Genomic DNA, 22,651 nt, shown 5'->3' on the forward strand with positions numbered 1-22,651 from the left:
TCTATCACACAATGCATGGTGTTAAGCGGTTGACATATAGAATATCTGCCTTTAGCCAAAACTGGCAAAAGACTCCGATTTTTTTTCTCGCCATCTGATTTATACATCCTGTAGTAAAAGACGTGTTTTTTGTATTAAGAAGCAAGAGTATGATTGTTCCATGGTCAGAAAGCTGGAATGACAGCATTGAAAATTTTAGATCACACACTGAAAGTACCAATTTTCTCTGAAATTATTACCGGTTAGAAACCCATCATCTCTCTCTCTCTCTCTCACTGTCTCAGGGCAAGTCAGAATAGGTTATAAAAGAAACAGAACTTTTAGAGCACGATATTGAAAGTCATTCCATCTGTATGCAACTCAAGAGTGAGAAAAAGCACAGAACTTTGAAGAAACTGTTACTGAAGTTATTTTGAGATTCCATGTGCAATGAGAGGCTGCTTCCTTTGCCAGACCGTGTGATGTTTTAATAGTGTGCTTGTATTAGTGAAGGACCGATATGGCAAGCATCCATCAAGAAATTGCAGATGCTGGAACATTGAGCAAAACACAAAGTGCTGGAGGAATTCAACAGTCCAGCCAATGTCTGGGGAGGGAGTGGACAAGCGATGGTTCAGGTTGGGACACTTCTTCAGACTGCTGCCAGTAGAGGGGAGAAGGCTGGGAAAGAGAGGTAGGGATGGTACAAAGCCTGCAAGTGATCGGTGAATATAGGTGAGTAGAGGAGAGGTTCGCAGATGGATGGAGTAAGTGACAAAGGTTAGAGCATGCGAGTCTCTGTCTAACCTGAAAGGGCTCTCTGGATGGAAGCGAGGGAGATGTAGGGAGAAGGGGTTACACTTGCTGTGGTTGCAGGGGAAAGTAATGAGGGAACCAAGGAATTGCAGAGAAAGTGGTCTTTACGGAAAGCGGAATGGGAAGATGTTTCACCGAACACTTACACTCTTTCATCCAAGGGCTGGTGGATCTCCCAGTTGCTAACTATTTAACTTCCCTTCCCATTCGCATTCTGACCTTTCCCTCCTGGGCCTCCTCCATTGCACAAGCTGGAGGGTAACACATCATTGGGTAGCTTACAACCAATAGTATGAATAGCAGAGTTCACCAACTTCAAGTACCAATCCCCCACTGCCTGTTTCTTTCCTGTGACCCTCCACCCTGGTGTGCTTCCAGTTCTCCTCTCATCTCGCCAAACCCCTTCAGTCATCCTGCTTGTTTTCCCCCGTGCAATCTTCCATCCGTGTACCTTTTTTCCTTTTATACACCACAATGAGGGTTTTTACGTTGATTGGCCTCTGTAAATTGTCCGTATTGTGGCGGGAGTGGGTGCGAAAATGGAATAACGCAGAACAGGTCTGAGGTTGTGGGCGTGAACTTGATGAGCCCAGGGTCTGATGGTGGGAGTGAACTCGATGAGTCCAGGGCCTGTTTCCATGCTGTATCTTTCAATCAATCAAAAAGTATTAAAACCAAACCTGACCTTATAACCTTTCCCAGATAGACACAAAATGCTGGAGTAACTCAGGCAGCAGCTCTGGCGAAAAGAAATGGGTAACGTTTCATGTCGAGACCCTTCTTCAGACTGGCTGAGGACATCTGAAGCAGGGTCTCGACCCGAAACGTCACCCATTCCTTCTCTCCAGAGATACTGCCTGTCCAGCTGAGTTACTCCAGCACTTTGTGTCTATCTTCGGTTAAAACCAGCATCTGCAGTTCCTTCCTACGCCTTATAAACTTTCCTCATCCGTTATAACACAGAGGAGTTTGCAGAATATGATAACATGTCAGACTGTGAACCCACACCCAATAAAGGCCACATATTCTTGGGGTGGTCCCTTGTCCTGCCTACGAATGGATTGAACAATCTGATTAGGCAAAAAGGCAAACTCGAAGTTGATGCCCAAGCAACATTTGCTGTTCATTTTCTGACCATTGATACAAGTCAATGTTGAAATTGACACCAAAGAAAAATCTCCCTCCCATCCTGGGTCAAGTTCCCCGCTAGCTCCCTGTAAAGCAGTCACATTAGAAAGAGGCAGGGATGAGTTATTTGACAAGTTATCCATTCATTATCATGGCTCATCTTATAGCTCAGCCCCACTTTCCTGCACTAATACTATGTGCCTCAATTCCCTAATTATATCATTTTTAAAAATTGTAAACTCTATATTGTACTTGCTCAGCAACAGGGCCTCCATAGGCTGTTTGGGTAGAGAGTTCCAAAAATGTACTGACCTCTTTGTGCAGGAACCTCTTCTCATCTCAGTCCTGAATGACTGACACCTTATTTTCAGATTATGGTCACTTATTCAAGGCACCTCTGACAGGAGGAACATTACCCCAAACACTACAAGAATTCTCAATGTTTTAATTAAATTAAATTAACTCTCATCATTCTAAATTGAAGAACATGGGCTCAGTCTGGTTAATCTCCCATCGAAGAACATACCAAGAATCAACCTGGTGAACCTGCTTGGGCCCACTCTCTATTACAAGTATATCATTCCCCATCTAGGGAGACCAGCCCGCTGCAGTATTCCGGTGCATTCTCCGAAGAAGTTCCAACCTGAAAGGTCACCTATCCCTTTTCTCCTGAGATGCTGCCTGACTCGCTGAGTTACTCCAGCATTTAGTGTCTGTCTAACTTCCATTGATTTGTGTACAAAGACCAGGTACCACTGACACTAACACTACTACTGTCTAATCTCTCATCATCCAGAAGGTATTCTGCTCACCATTAATTCTACCAAAGTGGATGACTTTGATTCCCCACAAACCTGCCATGTCCTCAGCCCTTCAATTAGCTTGTCTATATCCCCTTGAAACCTCTTTGGACGCTACTCAGAACTCTCGCCATCATCTTGCTCTGTATCCTCAGCAAGTTTGGATACTTTACACCTGATCTCCTGATATGAATTCATGATTTAGAATAGATCCTCATTATTTCACCAATTTGTGTGGCACCCCACTAGTCACAGCCTGAAATTAGCCTGTATATTCCTACTTTTAACCAATCTTCAATCCCACACTACTATGCTACTCCTAATCTTAAAAGCACTCATTCTTATTCATGACCACGATTACTCAATTTCCAAAGTCTTTCTGAAAAGCCAAATACACCACGTTCATGTGTCCACCCTTACCCTTTCTGGTGACTCCTAATTGTTTCTCTGGAAGGCAGGGATTACTGCTTTTTAGTAGACCAAGAGCTTTGTGTTGGTTCTGAGGTATTTGCCTTCAAACAACCTTTTCTTCAGTCAGTCAACTTCGTCATGTTTGCCTTCACTAAGAACTGGCTCCAATGTCATGCGTTCCTGGATCTCTTGTTGATTTTTATTGCCAGTTGGTGGTATTGAGAGTTTTTACCAACTTGGTTGGTAGAGGACCTTTGCTGAATGGATATTTAGTGCAGGCCCAATACACCACAGTGAATGAGTCCACAGCAAACACAGCCTCCACATGTGCACATCTGTTGATGATTGAAGTTGAGTGGGTGAGCCGATTGTCCCACTTAGTGCCAATCCAGGAGAATGTTTGTGGAGGGCAAGGGGAGCACACTGGTAAGAAAAACTGAAGAGAGGCCTGGACTAATGATGTAGCCTTGCTTGACAATCAAATTGCGGTTGGGTTAGCTTTGGAATGGTCAATACAAATAACTGATTGCACATTATCATGTGGTAAAGTGCAGGATGAACACAAAATTCTGCTGGCAGCCAAATTTGAAAGGGATTTCATAGAGTGAAAAAAAAAGCCATGTATATTGGCTGATGTAACTCCCTGCTCTCCTCTTGGAAGATATCAAATGGTATAGGTCGTGGTCATTTTGTCCCTTGCTGACCATTCAATCATGGCTGATCTAACTTTCCCTCTAAGCCCCATTCTCCTGCTTCCCCCCATAACCCTCCGTCACCCGTACGAACCAAGAATCCGTCAATCTCCGTTTCAAAAATATCCATTGGGCTCTATAGCTTTCTGTGGCAGTGAATTCCACATATTCAACACCTTCTGAATAAAGCAATTTCTCCTTTCTGAAGATATGCCCTTTTACATCTTTATGGCCTTAGGTCCTATACTCTCCCACTACTGGCTTCATCTTTTCCACATCCACTCTATCCAGGCAGTCCTTTCACTATTCGGTAAGTGATGAGAGGGTTTATGAATTCTGAATGCAGCAGTGAGATTTGGCATTGAGCAGCTACTGCTGCTCAGAATGATCTGAAGACCCAGGTCAGGGAGTTGATGCCTTTTATTTCTGAGGTAAGGCACAGCCTTGTGGCCCAAGCACTGCCTGAAGGCGAGATATCTGACATCTCAGCCTTGGGAAATATTACCTTCTGAATGCACTGCTCCTCAGAGGGTAGGTATAGGAGTTTAGTTCCTGGAAAACTCTTCAGAGCCCTCCTTCAAATTCCTCTGACAAATTGCCTTATCTGCATGCCCTCTCGTCCTGTTCTCAGGTTTTAGTTTAGAGATATAGCGTGGAAACAAGCCCTTCGGCCCATCGAGTCCGCGCCTACTAGCGATGCCCGCACACTCATACAACCCTACACACACGAGGGACAACTTACAATTATACCAAAGCTGTATGTCTTTGCTGTGTGGGAGGAAACCGGAGGGGTTGGAGAAAACCCACGCAGGTCAGGGGGAGAACGTACAGCACCTGTAGTCAGGATCGAACCTGGGTCTCTGGCGCTGTAAGGCAGCAACTCTTCCGCTGCTCCACCGTGGTTCTGGGTCGTGTTGCAGACCCAGTAATTCCTTTAATATGCCATCCAACATTGGCAGATAAAATAAGATTCATGCTTAGACACACTCCAGAGTTTTCTGGCCCTTCAAGTGAAGAGTGCCAGGCTGAGAGGCTGCAAATGATTAATGATCCCTTGAAATGGCACCAGCGCAGAGCACATTTCTGCTCTTAAAAATCTGTTTTTCTGCATGCCATCCACCCCAAGTGTTAATTGCATCCATGTGATTCAATCACACAGGGAAGCCTCGAAAAGAACATTCCTCAGGGAATGAGATTGCCTCTAACTGTGTTCTGTTTTCAGACATGTCCCATGCACAGAAGTGCCTGAACTAAGTTATCATCAAAAGCTGAGTTGCCATTTTGTGCATTGAGAAACGATCCTGTATTAGAAATCAATGTTAGTATTTATAAAAACATCCCCTGTAAAATTGAATTTTGAAACCGACTTTCGTAAAACATCAAATAGTTTCCTGAACCGCACATCCTAATCTATCCTTCTTTAATGTTTACTCGGGTATTTTTTTTCTTTCTATCAGGTTTGGTTCCACTTTTGAGATGAGGAGGAATTTCTTTAGTCAGCTGGTGGTGGACCTGTGGAATTCATTGGCGTTTTGCTGCATTGTCTAATACCCAGACAAAATACAAACTGGAAGAGAAATTCTGCAGATGAAGGACTCCAACAAAACTGCCAAGAGATGATTTGTGAATTACTTTACCCACTGTAAATGGACCAATGTACTTCCAACATTTTCTGACTACTTCCTAGGTCCTGAAGGTTCAAAATGAAAATATGTGAAACTGATAATCGGACGTGATAGGCAATTTGGTGTTGCTGGACTGGTGGATTCTCTGGACAAATGGATGTTATTTCTGTTGATACCCTGGCACATCTTTAATCCACTTTTTTGATGTCACACAGTATTAAAAATGAATTTCACGGTGAATCAGACAAATTTTAAGGGAGCACAGGGACCAGGGCCTTGGAGTGTGCAAAGGGAGCGTGGCAAACTCGCCCTGTTGAACCAGATGCTGGGAAATTGGGATTTCTGTTTCAACCGATATTGGATTACTAGCCCAAGTGGACCCATTGGGCCCAAACCTCTCCTGCATTGGTGCAGCACCCGCTCCTCCCCCACCCTTCCCTCCTCTCCCTTCCCCCTCCCCTTCCCTCCCTCCTCCCTTCCCCCACCCCTCCCCTCACCCTCCCCCCTTACCTTCCCACCATCCCCCCCAACATCCTCCCTCCTTCCCTCCTCCCCCTCCCCCCCTCCCTCCCTACGAGATACATTTAAACTTTAAAATGTGAATAACTTAAAAAATATAACACCGATTTCAATGAAACTTCTTCCATTAGCACCAAAAGGACGGTGGTGAGTAAGGTGGGTCTAAAATTGTTGCGCTATCGTGTACCGTTTTGGCTGTAGTTCACGAACAAACGAACAAACAAACAAACAAGAGTTTTGGTACATAGATTGGATAGGATGTGTAGGAAGGAACTGCAGATGCTGGTTTAAACCAAAGAGACACAGAAAGCTGGAGTAACTCAGCGGGTTAGGCAGCATCTCTGGAAAAGAGGAATATGTGACATTTCTGGTCGAGACCCTTCTTCAGACTGGTTCTCCAGGCCCCCGTTTCCTCATTTTTACTATGGAATGTTCAATCACTCGACACCATCATCCCCCAGTAGGAAGGCCTTAAAGCCCTCTGCTTCTTCTTCGACCACAGAACCAGCCAATCTTCCTCTACTTACACTCTTCACTGCCTAGTCCTCACTCTCAATAACCTGCGTTCTGAAGAAGGGTCTTGACCCGAAACATCACCTATTTCTTTTCTCCAGAGATGCTGCCTTACCCACTGAGTTACTCCAACTTAGTGTCTATAGTAGATAGCATCAATCAGGAAATTAGGGATGTGTGTAGCAATGGTACAGCAGTTATTGTGACTTTAATCTACATATAGATTGGGCCAACCAAATTGCTAGCAGCGCTGAGGAGGAGGATTTCCTAGAATGCATACGGGATGGGTTTTTAAACCAATATGTAGAAGAACCGATATGTGGAAAAAGCAGGAACGGGATACTGATTTTAGATGATCAGCCAAGATCATATTGAATGGCGGTGCTGGCTTGAAGGGCCAAATGGCCTACTCCTGCACCTATTTTTCTATGTTTCTATCTATTGGAGTATTACTCTACTGTATTTAGCAGAAATCTGAAACATAAAAAGTTATCTGCTATGCAGACAGCATCCAAGGAGATACAATCAGAGTTAATGATAAAAGTCAATAATTTTCATTTTAAAATTGCATTTAGAAGCAAGGATTATAAAAAAATAACTGCAGATGCTGGTACAAATCGAAGGTATTTATTCACAAAATGCTGGAGTAACTCAGCAGGTCAGGCAGCATCTCAGGAGAGAAGGAATTGGTGACGTTTCGGGTCGAAACGTCACCCATTCCTTCTCTCCTGAGATGCTGCCTGACATGCTGAGTTCCTCCAGCATTTTGTGAAGCAAGGATTATGATCGGATGGATGGTTGGAGAGATGATGGGACATTGGAGATGCGGGTGGGTGCATGGTGGGACAAGTAGAGAAACAAAGTCTGGATGTTCCTGACCAAATGGGAGCAGCAGAGTTACCACGGAACGGGTCAGTCTGCAAGTCAAGTCAAGTCAAGTTTATTTGTCACATACACATACACGATGTGCAGTGAAATCAAAGGTCTCCCACAGTCCAGCAATAAGAGCAATAAAAATAAGCAATTTCACACACAATCACAAACCAACACAAAACAAAATAAAAAGAAACATCCATCACAGTGAGTCTCCTCCAGTCACCTCCTCACTGCAAAGGAAGCACAATCGAGTTGCAGATTTCTTTTTAAAAAATAGATAAATTAATGCTGCTGATCTGTTAATGCTGAAGCCATGCATTATTAAGGTCATAAGGTCATAAGTGATAGGAGTAGAATATAGGCCATTCGGCCCATCAAATCTACTCCACCATTCAATCATGGCTGATCTATCTCTCCATCCAAACCCCCCTCTCCTGCCTTCTCTCCATAACGTCTGACACCTTTATTATTAATAAACAAAAGGTCACTTTTCCCCTTATTTAAAAAAAGCTTGCGAAAGAAGTCATCCCTGCACTGCGTGATTAAGCCTGAATGCACAGAGGACATCAGATTCGTCAGAGGAAGTGGCAGAGACGAGTACAACTGTGATATTTAAAAGACACTTAGACAGTTATGTTGATAGGTAGAGCTTGAAGGGGCATGGGCCAGACACACAACTTGGTCGGCAGAGACGAGTTGGGCTGAAGGACCAGTTGTTGTTCCATTGATTTCAGAAGAGTAGAATTCAGTGATGATACAATACAGTTTGTTTAGTGATCCTGGCCAATGGAGAATTTCTGGACAATTGCACAAGTTTTTAGTCGAGCACCAGATTTTGTTAAAAATCAACCAAAGTCCTTCAACCACAGATTCAGGCACATACCATCCAACTGAAGTGTTATACTGGCCTCTACTGGCAAACCCAAGCACTGCAAGATCATCAATTATTATTTTTGGTGCAGGCCGATAAAATACAGTCAATGCTTCAGTAAGTCAGTACTCTTCAGCACCGAGTCTAAACACTTTTTAAATTCTCAGATAGTTCTGCCCATGGAAGTCTCTGGGCTGCAGCCAATAATAGCGCAGATTGTGAATGACACACGGCCAAACCAAAACTTTGGAAAACAAAGTTTGCTAAATCAAAGGACTAATTGTTGCAACGTGGGCTCATGTGAAGTGAAGTGGGTCACACAGGCCCTCGAGCCTGTTCTGTTATTCAAACTGATAATGGCTTATCTGTGCTTCAGTTCCATTTACCTGCTCTGTAATATTTGATGCCCTACAAAACAAGAAGACATCAGTCACTGTCCTGAGAATATCAATTGATTTAGCTTCCAGGGGTTTGTGAGGCAAAAGGCTTCTGGACCTCCATCATTCTGTATGTGAAAAATGATTTTTCATTTTATTCCTAACTGCCTGATTCGGATTTTAAAATGATGTCCCTCTTATTCTTTATCTCCTCAACACGGAAAATACTTTGCAACCATCCTCATGGACATTCATTCGTTTAAAACACTTTGATTAGAGTGCCTCTCAATAATCTAACTCGGGGGGGGGGGGGGGGGGGGGGGGTGGGGTGGGGAGGGGTGGGGGTAAATTGCCCTTGTAATAAAAACCTTTCATTCCAGCTGGTTCATCAACATCTTTCAAGGAGGTAAATATACCATCCTTATCCTGTCTGACTTGCTCAAAGGAGTAGATTAAAAAATGCTGCAATTGTTGCACTCATGACCAAATAAAAAAGAAATCCCCAGAATCTTCTAAAATTCCACTGCCATTAGATATTTGAGGGATTGGGTTCTGTGCAAAGCCTCTCAACCACAAAGTTTTTATGGTGCAAAGATGGTAATGGTCCCTTGCACGTAGAATGTGCCAACACTACAAATGTATAGTCCCGCTCACATTATGTACACAGAACATAGAACAGTACAACACAAGAACAGGCTCTTTAGCCCACGATGTCTGTGCCAAACATAATGCCAGGACCATCTCTTATCTTCCAGTGCATAATCCATATCCCTCCATATCTATATGCCCATCCAAAAGCCTCTTAAATGCCACTATCATATCTGCCTCAACCACTAACCCAGGCAGCACCCACCAATTTTCAAACTTGTGGGGGAACAACCCCACCAATTTTCTTTTGAAAGTACTATGTCATCCAGCGAAGAGTTGCACGCCACTTCAATCTATACTCTGTACTATTATGGCGGCGCGGGCACATTGTGACGCCCTGTGTCTCACCAGAATCTGCGATTTTATAGTAATTTGCTTATTTGTCTCATGTCTGTTCACACGGAATAGTCTTGCATACTTATCATACAACCGACAGGAGCTTTTAAACATCGGTTCCTGCATCGGTTCCTGCAACTATGACAACTTTTTAGGCGAACTCCATTTCGCTCCTGAACTGGCCAGGTCAGCAGAGCGTACCAAGCCAGCTCGGCCGACTGGAAGCGCCCATAGACGGCGCAGCGAACGTAAACACCGCCGTGGATGCCGAGGTGGCTTAAAGGCTAGGCTAGAGCTAACTCCACACAGGCCATCAATTCCTAGCCTTTTCCATGCCAACGTACGATCATTGGCGAACAAAATGGACGAACTCCGGCTGCGGATTACCTCCCACAATTGGATTAAGGACTGCAACATCATGGATTACAAACCCACCAACTCGATCCCCACATCCAGCGACACCTCCTTCCTTGAGGAGCTTAATCACTTTTATGGCCGCTTTGACAGGGACAATCAAGAGGTGGCCATCAAGGCTGTGCTCCCTGCTGATCATCAGCACCTCACACTCACTCCCACCGACGTGTGTACAGCATTGAGCAGGATTAATGCACGGAAGGCTGCTGGCCCTGATGGTATCCCCGGGCGTGTCCTCAAGGTCTGTGCTGCGCAGCTGACAGATGTTTGGACTGACATCTTCAACTTGTCACTTGCCCAAGGAGCTGTCCCTACGAGTCTTAAAACCACCTCCATCGTGCCGGAGCCAAAACACTCCACTGCAGCGAGCCTCAACGACTTCCGCCCAGTTGCACTTACTCCCATCATCACTAAGTGCTTCGAGAGGCTGGTCTTGGCACACCTCAAAGGCTGCCTACCTCCCACACTGGACCCCTATCAGTTCGCCTGCCGCCAGAACAGGAGTACGGAGGATGCCATCTCCACGGCACTTCACTCCGCCCTCTCCCACCTTGACAACAGAGACACCTACGTGAGAATGCTGTTTATCGATTTCAGCTCAGCATTCAACACCATCATCCCTTCCAAACTGATTGCCAAACTCAACGACCTGAGCATCAACCCCTCCCTCTGCAATTGGATATTGGACTTTCTAATCAACAGACCCCAGTCTGTTAGATTAGACGACACCTCCTCAACCATCACCCTGAACACCGGCGTTCCACAGGGCTGTGTGCTGAGCCCTCTCCTCTACTCCCTTTTCACCTACAACTGCACACCTGTACATGGTTCTAACACCATTATTAAGTTTGCAGATGATACAACGGTGATTGGCCTCATCAGCGACAACGATGAGTCGGCCTATAGGGAGGAGGTCCAGCTACTTGCAACGTGGTGCGCTGACAACAACCTGGTCCTTAACACCAAGAAGACCATAATAAGACCAAGGATAAGACCAAGGAGCTCATTGTGGTCTACAGAAGGACTAGGGGTGGTACGCACACCCCCATCCATATTAATGGGACGGTGGTGGAGCGTGTTTCCAGTTTCAGGTTCTTGGGTGTCAACATTTCTGATGACCTCTCTTGGACCCACAATACCTCAACACTGATCAAGAAGGCTCACCAGCGTCTCTTCTTCCTGAGGAGACTAAAGAAGGTCCATCTGTCTCCTCAGATTCTGGTGAACTTCTACCGCTGCACTATCGAGAGCACCCTTACTAACTGTATCACAGTATGGTATGGCAACTGCTCTGTCTCCGACCGGAAAGCACTGCAGAGGGTGGTGAAAACTGCCCAACGCATCACCGGTTCCTCACTCCCCTCCATTGAGTCTATCCAGAGTAGGCGATGTCTGCCAAGGGCGCGCTGCATCGTCAAGGACAGCTCTCACCCCAACCACAGATTGTTTACCCTCCTCCCATCTGGGAGGCGCTACAGGTCTCTCCGTTCCCAGACCTGCAGGTTTAGGAGCAGCTTCTTTCCTGCGGTCGTTACTTTACTTAACTCTGTGCTTCGGTGATTGCTGCCATTCCCCCCCCCCCCCTCGGGCACTCCTCCCATCAGTGACTGATCTCGCTCACCGGGATTTCCACTACCGCTACTGTGCATATATGTATATATTATATGTTTTACTATTCCATCACATGCACTCAGGTTAACATGCTAACTGCATTTCGTTGTCTCTGTACTTGTACACTGCACAATGACAATAAAGTTTGTATTGTATTGTATTGTATTGCAATCTATGGATTCTTCATGTCCTAAACTACACTGGTCCCACCTGTCTGCACTTGGTCCACATTGCTCCAAACCTGTCCGATCCATGTACCTGTCTAACTGTTTCTTAAATATTGGGAGCGTCCCTGCCTCAACAGCCTCCTTTGTCAGCTTGTTCTACACACCAACCATGATTTCAAGGATCGCAGCAGAGTCTGAAAACAGGGGGGCAATTGGAAGAGAAATTACACCCGGTATCCAGGAACCATATTTCAAAGTATGTAAGTGATTAACTAATTCACTGGAACAGTAAAACATGAAAACTGCAGTCTTCTGAGACATGGTTGATGAACACAAGAAATTATGTGTCATTATTCTTCAGGGATGTTCCAGGCCACCTTATCGAAACATATACATATACATAATATGTATCAATACATCTTTTCAAAACATATAAGATTATTAAGGGGTTGGACACGTTAGAGGCAGGAAACATGTTCCCAATGTTGGGGGAGTCCAGAGCCAGGGGCCACTTTTTAGGAATAAGGGGCAGGCCATTTAGAACAGAGATGGGGAAAACCTTTTTCAGTCAGAGAGTTGTAAATCTGTGGAATTCACTGCCTCGGAAGGCAGTGGAGGCCAATTCTCTGAATGCATTCAAGAGAAAGCTAGATAGAGCTCTTAAGGATAGCGGAGTCAGGGGGTATGGGGAGAAGGCAGGAACGGGGTACTGATTGAGAATGATCAGCCATGATCACATTGAATGGTGGTTCTGGCTCGAAGGGACAAATGGCCTCCTCCTGCACCTATTGTCTATTGCCACCAGGTTTTAAGGCCTGCAGCTCAGTGCAATGAAATGGCAAACACTATTTCCTCCACATACTCTTTGTAGTCCAGAGGCTACAAGTCAGTTCCAAGAACAACAAACACCATACATCCTCTCAGAGTTATGCAATGATCAATATTTGCAATATATTCAATTTCCAAATGCTTCTCAAAGCAGGGATAAGGGACAAAGTTGAAGGGTTTGAAAGAAGAGGTTGCAGCAGACAATACTCATTTCAATAATTCCAGCCACCTGCTCACATATCAGCACTATGCATAATTTAGAACTTAGTTTCAAGGCAGGATCTGTACACTGAGACACTGGTCATCACTGGCGTGGAGCCAGTGCAGCGAGAAGGATGGCACTGGCCATCACTGGCCATCACTGGCTTCCTTCCAATACAAAGTCAAAAATAGCAACATTTGCTGACAATTGCAAAATGTTTTCATTCCTCTTTCAAAAGCTCAGCATTGTCGACAGTCTGCACCAGAATGCGGCAACATCTATAAAACGCTGCAGGCATAGGCTGTTAAATGCAAATAGAATTCAGACCAGACAAGTGCCAGCAAATGATCAACAAAGAGAGGTCGGAAGAAGGGTCTCGACCCAAAACGTCACCCATTCCTTCTCTCCTGAGATGCTGCCTGACCTGCTGAGTTATTCCACCATTTTGTGAATAAATACCTTCGATTTGTACCAGCACCTGCAGTTATTTTCTTACACAACAAAGAGAGGTTAATTATCTACCTTTGGCATTCAATGGCATCACCATTGCCAGGTGGCCCGTTATCAGTGGTCTGGGGTCAGTAACAATTACCATGGCTTCACAAGAGAAGGGGATGGAGGGGCTAATGACTCACTTGCTGACAAGCCAAAGCCAATCCAACTTCTAAGAGACAAAATGCAAGAACATTATGGACTGCTCTTCTCTTGTCTGGACAGGTGGAGCACCAACAACTCTCAAGAAGCTCAAGATCATTCAGGTCACAGCAACCCATCAATTGGCCCCCATCACCCATCCACCCTGGACACACAGTGGGAGCTGCACTCTCCACTGTGGATTCATAGAATCATTGTCTTCATAGAGTCATACCACAATGAAACAGGTCCTCCTGCACATTTCATTCATGACAATCAAATTGCCTAGCCACGCTAATCCCATTTGCCCGATTTTGAACCATATCGCCTTTCCTTTTCTTGTATCAGTTCCAATATCTTTTAACATAGAAAATAAGTGCAGGAGTAGGCCATTCGGCCCTTCGAGACAGCACCGCCATTCAATATGATCATGGCTGCATCCAAAATCAGTACCCCGTTCCTGCTTTTTCCCCATATCCCTTGATTCTGTTAGCGTTAAGAGCTAAATCTAACTCTCTCTTGAAAACATTCAGTGAATTGGCCTCCACTGCCTTCTGTGGCAGAGAATTCCACAGATTCACAAGTCTCTGGGTGAAAAAGTTTTTCCTCATCTCAGTCCTAAATGTCCCCCGATTCTTACGCCGTAATCGTACCTACGTCTACCACCTCCCCTCGAAGCTTGCTCCATATACACACCACCCCGTGCCAAAAACATTCCCCTCAGGTCCTCTTTCTTCTTTCACTTTAAACCTATGCCCTCTAGTTTTAGCTTCCTCTACCCCTGACAAAGGTAGCCTCCACAGTAACACAAGCAAAAGCTGCTGACGATCGGGTGCTGCAGTGGATATTCAGTCTCCTGCCAGGGAAACTTTAACCATGGAGACACAATGGTCATCTTCCAGGGGATTTGCAGTAATCTGACCTCCAAAATATTAATATAATTACTACAATTCTATCTGGAAGAATAACAGTGCGTCAATGAAGTATAAAATGGCTGCCCTCTCAGTGATCCCCTTACTTTGCGAGCACTCCAGCTGAGATGAGGCCAAAACTGGTGGCTCTCATGCTCAGAAGGTGTAATTTGATGGTTGGCTGACAAAAGACAGGGGCCAAGGACAATCTGCAATGAGAAGCCTCCCTTTAACAATGCTGCAGTTACAGGGGCAATATATGCTAACACATGGACAGGCGAGGACGCAGAGATAGGTACTAAGTTAATGCACAAGGTGACTGATTGATGTGAATGGCATCTGGCACGCTCAGATGTATACATTTTATGCGGGCTTTTAGCTGTGTATTGTTTATATGATTGTTGGCAAATGAAGGAAGATAAGACCGTCAGAGACTCCTCCACACTCACCACATTCAAAACATCACTGAAGTCTCACCTGTTCAGTACTGCCTTCAACCACTGAAGGTCACCTCACCTTCTGTCTCCTTTCTCTGTTCGTTTACTTATTTATCTATTTATTCACTTCCCTATGTTCTCTAAATCCCTGTAAAGCGTCTTTGAGTATATGAAAAGCGCTATATAAATGTAATGCATTATTATTATTATTATTATTATTATATGTAGGACTGTTGATGATTGGATATTTGTGGTTGTGATTAAAGAGTAGAGCAGTTTGACGAAGGGTCTCGACACAAAACATCATTCACACCTTCTCTCCAGAGATGCTGCCTGTCCCGCTGAGTTACTCTAGGATTTTGTGTCTATCTAGAGTAGTGTGATAGATTGACCATGAATAGCCTGTCTAGATGACCTGTCCTCCTCCTCATCCTCTTCAGCTGCATGTTCTTTAGACAGCAGCATGGACTGAGTCCTCAAAATCAATCTGAAGAAGGGTCTCGACCCGAAACGTCACCCATTCCTTCTCTCCCGAGATGCTGCCTGACCCGCTGAGTTACTCCAACATTTTGTGTCTACCTTCGATTTAAACCAGCATCTGCAGTTTTTTTTCCGACACCTCAAAATAGTGGGGTTATTCCACAGAGAGAAGACCACTTTGAAACTTGAAACCAACTTTGCTAGTCCTGCAGGCTCCTTTGCATTTGGTCTGGGCAGGAGATTGATTCTTTGAACAGGTCTTGGATGCACACAATCAGGTTTTGTGCAGCAACCATACTTTAAGAAAACCAAGCAGCAATCAGCTCGTCAACGAGGGAATGGAATCCCTCCTGGTGGCAGAGCCACCCTCACATTGACAAGTAATGGCTGCAGAAAACGGTGCATCTGGCCACTGGAACCCTGCATACGTCTCCAACACTTCTCCTGACTCCAACCTCATAGGTTTGAGGCATTCCTCCCCATGCAGAATTTGCAGACTTTTGAAGAATGTTAAAAACAACAAATACATGTGGAACTGTGGCTACAACCTGCAAGTGGTCAACGATTCCATTAGATAACGGTAGCGCGAGGAGCGTATGGCTTCCTACTTTCCGAGACGGTCACACATTGATCTGTGCGGGTTTAAGGGGTGGGAACAGCTGGAGTTTAGAGCTCTAATGCTATATCACAACTGCATTGCCACTTCACATTATGATGAGCCAGCATGCATACTTCCAGCAATGTTAGTATTGCATGTATTCACACTCTTCGAAGGACCACAACTACAAAGTAGCTTTGATACTTCCCAGGTTTTCTTCCCAACCTTTGTCAGGCCACTGAATCATCCTACCACAACCAGAGAGCAATCCTGAACTACCATCTACCTCTTTGGTGATGCTCGGTGTCTATCTTTGATCAGACATTACTGGCTTTATCCTGCACTAAACGTTATTCCCTTATCAAGGATATGTACACTTTGAATGGCTCGATTGTAATCATGTGTTGTCTTTCCGCTGACTGGTTAGCATGAAACAAATGCTTTTTACTATACTTCGGTACACGTGACAATAAACTGAATTGAACAAAGGAAAGCAGCATTGATTTACTTCAACTAAGACAATTCTAAAGGTTTAAATTACAAACTACCCAGATAACCTTAAAAAAAAGGATTAAGCAGTCAAATGAAATGAAAGATTATTACAATTACTGCCGAGTGTGAGCAATTTGTAAATGGTTATGCTACGCCATTTCACTGGAAGGTTTTCTTCTCCATGCATTCATTCAAAGGGTCTGATCGGAGGAATTGGCGATCAAGAGAAACTTAATGCTTCACACCACCCTCAATCCCTGGCCACTTCTCGATACCAAGCCCTTGGTTTCTTCTTTGGTAATGATTTTTCCCGGCACGGTCATTAAGAACGAGTAATGTTAATAAATAATCCACTGTTTCTAACCGACAGACTCACCCTATGTTCTTCATCTTCATAGACCGATTCATGCACAGAGCACGCACAGAGCGAGGCAGGAAGGTCACTCAAATCCATACTCCCGAGGTCCAAATTGTCATAATTCTCAAAGATCAGAAACTCTTGATCACCATCACAAAGACTGGAGCATTTTCAGACCATTCTGAGCACCATTTCTTATCATTGCGTCAGTGGTTCAATGATTTAATTTTAAATCCAAATTAAATAGGTACCAAATAGAATAGTGATCTAAAAGGGAAAGAAGAATTGATATGAATTTGGTTTAAAAAAAAGCACAAACTATTGGCTTACCTCAGGTTTCCCCCCTCCCTGACTCTCAGTCTGATGAAGGATCTCGACCCAAAACGTCACCTATTCCTTTTCTCCAGAGATGCTGCCTGACTCGCTGAGTTAATCCAGTATTTTGTGTCTATATTATTTAAAAATTAACCTGTTCTACTCAATCTAGTTATGCAACTAATTTTATTATTAGAATCAATCTATTCTGCTCAATAACACAAAATTGGATTTCACTCAAGACACACGTCATGTTGAAACATAGAAAATAGGTGCAGGAGGTGGCCATTCGGCCCTTCGAACCAGCACCACCATTCATTGTGATCATGGCTGATCATCCACAATCAGTACCCCATTCCTGCCCTCTCCCCATACACCCTGACTCCGCTTTCATTAAGAGTATCTAGCTCTCTCTTGAAAGCATCCAGAGAATTGGCCTCCACTGCCTTCTGAGGCAGATGATTCCACAGATTTACAACTCTCTGAGTAAAAAAGTTTTTCCTCATCTCCGTTCTAAATGGCCTATCCCTTATTCTTAATCTGTGGCCCCTGGTTCTAGAGTTATAGACTTGGACCACAAGATCCCTCTGTATGTGATTATTATTGGGGGTCATGCCATTAATTGTATATTTTCCCTTCACATTTGATCTCCCAAACTGCAACTCCTCACATTTCCTCTGATTATATTCCATCTGCCATTTCTCTGCCCATTTCTGTAGCTGATCCAAATCCCACTTTGTTTTCCTCACAACCCACGACCCCAGCAACCTTGGTGTAATCTGCAAACTAATTAACCAACCTTGGATGTTTACATCCAGGCCACATCTGCTCCAGGTCTACCCTCCCGAGCTCCTGCCTGATAACGTTGCAGTTTGCCATGCTCTAGTTTAGTATCTTCCCACAAGGTCCAGCCTTCTCCACATTCAAAACAATCGTAAAGCTTATGGAGTTGTGATCACTATCTCCAAGATGTTCCTCCACTGTAACACCAAACTCCAGGCCAGGCACATTTCCCATCGCAAGATCTAGTGTGTTCCCTTCTAGGGTTGGTCTATCCACATACTGGTTCACGAAATCCTCTTGGATACACCTCACAAATTCTGCCACTTCTTCGCCTTTGGCACTGACCAAGCCCAGTCAATATAGGGGACGTTAAAGTTAATATAGAGGACAACCCTGTTGCTTTGGTAAACAAGCTACATATCTATTTCTCTATCTCCTACGTTATTTGGGGGGGGGGTAGTTTATAATACAATCTCATTAGCATGCTTGCAACTTTTTTATTTCTCTCTATCCATATTGACTCGGCAGACAAACTCTCCAATATGACCTTCGAGTGCCGCCATGACAGTCTCCCTGATTCGTAGTCCTCCACCTCTTTTGTCTCCGTCTCAAATCACGTCTGAAGCATAAAAACTCCAGATCGTTGATCTGCCCATCGTGTCCCTTTCGCAACCATTTCCACAATGGCCATAACATCATCATCCAGGCTCTAAGTTCACATTTTTAACTTTAAAAGGAGGGGAGGGGAGGGGGGGAGAAGAGAGAGGGGAGGGGGGTTGAGGATAGAGGGGAGGGGAGGGGAGGGGAGGAGAGGAGAGGAGAGGAGAGGAGAGGAGAGGAGAGGAGAGGAGAGGAGAGGAGAGGAGAGGAGAGGAGAGGGGAGGACAGGACAGGACAGGACAGGACAGGGTGCTGCACCAATGCAGGAGAGGTTTGGGCCCAACGGGTCCACTTGGTCTAGTTCCTTCTAATTTCTGACCTGCCAGTGTGGTTTTCGTCCCCCTGCCTCTCTAGTTTAAACTAACCCCAAGTAACCCTGCAAAGATATTTTGGAACCCCTCCAGCTCAGGTGTAACCTGTCCCTCCGGTACAGATCACCTCGGCCCCAGGAGACCCCAATGTTATAACATTTTGAATCCCTGCCTCCTGCACCTACTCCTGAGCCACACATTCATCTGTCCTATCCTCATGTTCCTGCCATTGATGGCACATGGTACCGAGAGTAATCTGGAGGTCACAATGTTATGATCCTGCTTTTTAAATCTTTTGCCTAGCTCCCTCCAGTCACTTCGTAGAACCTCGTCCCTTTTCCTACCTGTGCCAATGTGCCAATGACTTCCAGCTGCTCCCCCTCCCCCTTGAGAATGTATTGCGGCCATCCTGAGACATCCTGGACCCTGGCACCAGGGAGGCAACACACCATCCTGGAGTCTTGTTTGCTCAGCGTTTAATTTAATGACAAAGTGGCATCAGGGAGCAAGTGCAATGTAGGTCCCGATGTAGTACATTTCCCCAAAATTCATAGTTCACTCAGAGCTTACTTTGAATAGATAATTTGCTCAATACCCCCATCTCCAGATCTATCTAGGAACAGGATAACAGATTCTGCATTAACTGATCGAGTTATTTTCCAACATTAAGGTACATTACTGCTATGACAAAAACTCATTCACCCTCAGAGAAAGCATCTGCGTGAGACTCCGGTGTGAAACTCATGCTGAAAAATTAGTAATGGACAGTTAAAGTGCATTGCAGTAAGATGCAGTTTCTAGACTAAACCACACATAGCTCCAGTGACAAAGCAAACTAAAATTATCCAAAACATAAGATAGTTACTGCACCCTTGTAAAGGTGAACAGCTGTGTTGCCGACTCTTTTGAAGACCAGCAAGAATTGTTGGCTGCCTCAATCAATTAATGCAGATGCTGCTGTGTAGTTCCTTGGTTCACTGAGATAGGATTTACAAGACAGCTCTATCTATCCCTTGGAAGAAAATTGCTCGAATTTCTGGACGTTAACCCCATAACAGGTACCGTGCCCAATACAGATTATAATTGGAGGTCCAGCAAAATGGTTTAGGTTCTTGCAGCTTCCAAGTTCAATATTAGAATTTGTAGTTTAACATGGTTATTTGGGGGAGGGGAAAAAAAACCCAACAATGAGATGCGTTCAGCTAATTCCAACGGCCCTGTCCCTGGTGCCACTGCTTTGTCATAACATTTAACGCTGAGCAGAAGAGCAATGTTTGGAAAATAATGCCCAGACAAACCTGCAGCTGGTGTCTGAACCCGCCCTCAGTGGCCTCTGCGCCGCTCCAGTTATCGGGCGCAACGGCGGCCCGGTGATCGACGTCGCGGTCGGCCAACCAAAGAGCAGGAGAGGGGGGACGAGCGGGGGATTACGTCATGGGCGACGAATCAGAGGCGTGGGGCGGGACTTTCAGCAGCCTGTTTGGTGGAGCTTGGATCTCATTCCACTCCCCTGTCAGTAGAGTCATGGACTGAGTCATGATCATGAGTGTCATAGACTGAGTGTCATGGACTGAGAGTCATGGACTGAGTGTCATGGACTGAGTGTCATGGACTGAGTGTCATGCACTGAGTGTCATGGAATTATAGGCTGAGTGTCATGGAATTATAGACTGAGTGTCATGGAATTATAGACTGAGTGTCATGGAATTATAGACTGAGTGTCATGGAATTATAGACTGAGTGATAGACTGAGTCATGGAGAGTCACATTGAGTCATACAGCATGGAAACAGGCCCTTCTCACCCAACTTGCCCACGCTGGCCAATGTGTCCCATCTATTACTAGTCCCAACTACCCTGCATTTGGACCATATCCCTCTAAACCTGTCCTATGACATGACTCAGTCTATAACACTCCATGACTCAGTCTATGACTCCATGACTCTCCATGACTCAGTCTATGACCATGACTCTCCATGACTCAGTTCATGACTCTACTGAGTAGTGGGGGGGAGGGGTTAACAAATTGTGAATATGAAGATGAGGTAAAAGGGAATACAGGAGATATTGCAAAAGACTCTCGGAAGAATGGGAACAGAAGTTCTAGAGGGGAAAAGAAATTAAGGGCAGGGCCATTTGTGACCGATGTGAGAGGGGAGGTAAATACAGAAGTTAAAGTGTTGTACTTAAATGCGCGTAGTATAAAAAATAAAGTGGATGAGCTTGAGGCTCAGTTAGTCATGGGCAAGTATGATGTTATGGCGAGTCCGGAAACTTGTTGGTTGTAGAAGAAGTTTATTGCAGCCGCAATATTCGAATACAGAGTTAAACAACAAGGTAAAGGACAACCATCAAAAACTTACTGTCTTCTTCGAAGACTTCGCCGAACCAACTATTTAGGGCGCCAAACGCGCACATGACATCGCTGGCCAATCAGCGATGTCGCTCCCTGGACCAATCCCCATGGTCGCGTTCACACGTGACCTCGCTGGCCAATCCGAGGGTTCGACGACCTGGACCATTCTCTATGGTCGCTACATGACCCCCCCCAGAACCCGAGGTGCGGAACCTAGCAGGGAGCCGGATTTCGCGACCATAACGAGTACGGAGAGGGACAGCCTGAACCACAGGAGCCGGGGGTTCCGGACTTGGCGGAACAGCCGGAACGGGAGGTCCTGGAGGAACTACCGGAACGGGGGGTCCTGGAGGAACTGCCGGAACGGGGGGTCCTGGAGGAACTGTCGGAACGGGGGGTCCTGGACTGAGCGGAACTAACGGAGGTTGGCCTCTCCTAGGGGTTTGACCGACCAGGACTGGTTGATCCGGATCCAAATGTGCAGGTTTGAGCCGGGACACCGAGACGAGCTCACTCTTGCCGCACATGTCTAAGGTGAAGGTAGCCGTTCCCTTACGCAAAACCCGGAACGGCCCTTGATAGACCCTCTGCAACGGGGCGCGATGGGAATCTTTTCGCAGAAAAACGAACTCACAGTCCTTCAGGGAAGGCGGTTCATGTACCATGGGACACCCATGACGTGAAGTCGGAACTGGAGCCAGGGAGCCCACCCGTTCCCGGAGAGATGCTAACACTGATGGGACTGTAGGCAGCTGGTCTGAAGGGTCCGGAAACAGATCTCCGGGTACTCGAAGTGTCGAGCCATATACTAGCTCTGCGGACGACGCACCGAGATCTAGCTTAGGAGCAGTCCGGATGCCCAAAAGAACCCAAGGGAGCTGGTCTACCCAGTCCGGGCCTTCAAGCCTTGCACTGAGGGACGCCTTAAGTTGGCGGTGGAACCTTTCTACGAGTCCATTTGCCTGGGGGTGATATGCAGTCGTGGGTTGTAACTTGGACCCGTACAGTTCTGCGAGCGCGGCCCAGAGGGACGAAGTGAATTGTGGGCCTCTGTCAGTGGTAATAACTGCCGGGACCCCGAAACGAGCTACCCAATGAAGGGCCAAAGTCCTAGCACAAGACGCTGATGAAATATCAGACAATGGGAAAGCCTCTGGCCACCGGGTGAACCGATCCACCACCGTGAGGAGGTGGGTGTAGCCCCGGGAGGAAGGCAAAGGACCGACCAAATCCACGTGGATGTGGAAAAAACGAACAGCTGGGACCTCGAAATCCTGTACGGGGGGCTGGACATGGCGCTGGACTTTAGCGGTCTGACAGGGAACGCAGGCATGCGCCCAACCCGCTACCTGTTTCCGTAGGCCATGCCAGACAAACCGAGCTGCTACCAAAGCAGAGGTGGAGCGGATGGACGGGTGCGCCAGCCCATGAATGGCATCGAAAACCCGGCGCTGAAGGGAGGGCGGTACTACCGGCCTGGGACGGGGAAGAGAAACATAGCACCA

General features: G+C 45.7%; 1 protein-coding gene across 2 annotated transcripts in view; it reads right to left on the bottom strand.

Annotated features, from left to right (window-relative positions):
* Positions 1 to 20,177, bottom strand: part of LOC144606905 (calcipressin-3-like) — a 107,893-nt gene extending 87,716 nt beyond the window's left edge. The window contains exons 1-2 of one of the 2 annotated variants that reach the window (XM_078423385.1): positions 20,090 to 20,177; positions 16,741 to 16,989 (exon numbers count right to left, since the gene is read on the bottom strand). In XM_078423385.1, the coding sequence (XP_078279511.1) occupies positions 16,741 to 16,818 (78 nt within the window). In that variant the 5' untranslated portion in view covers positions 16,819 to 16,989; positions 20,090 to 20,177. Of the gene's footprint in view, positions 1 to 16,740; positions 16,990 to 19,661; positions 19,677 to 20,089 lie in introns of those variants that run through there. The other variant, XM_078423386.1, reaches the window with a different exon arrangement.
* Between the last annotated feature and the right edge of the window lie 2,474 nt (positions 20,178 to 22,651).

Source organism: Rhinoraja longicauda, chromosome 27 (assembly GCF_053455715.1).
Source record: "Rhinoraja longicauda isolate Sanriku21f chromosome 27, sRhiLon1.1, whole genome shotgun sequence".
NCBI classification, from domain to species: domain Eukaryota; kingdom Metazoa; phylum Chordata; class Chondrichthyes; order Rajiformes; family Arhynchobatidae; genus Rhinoraja; species Rhinoraja longicauda.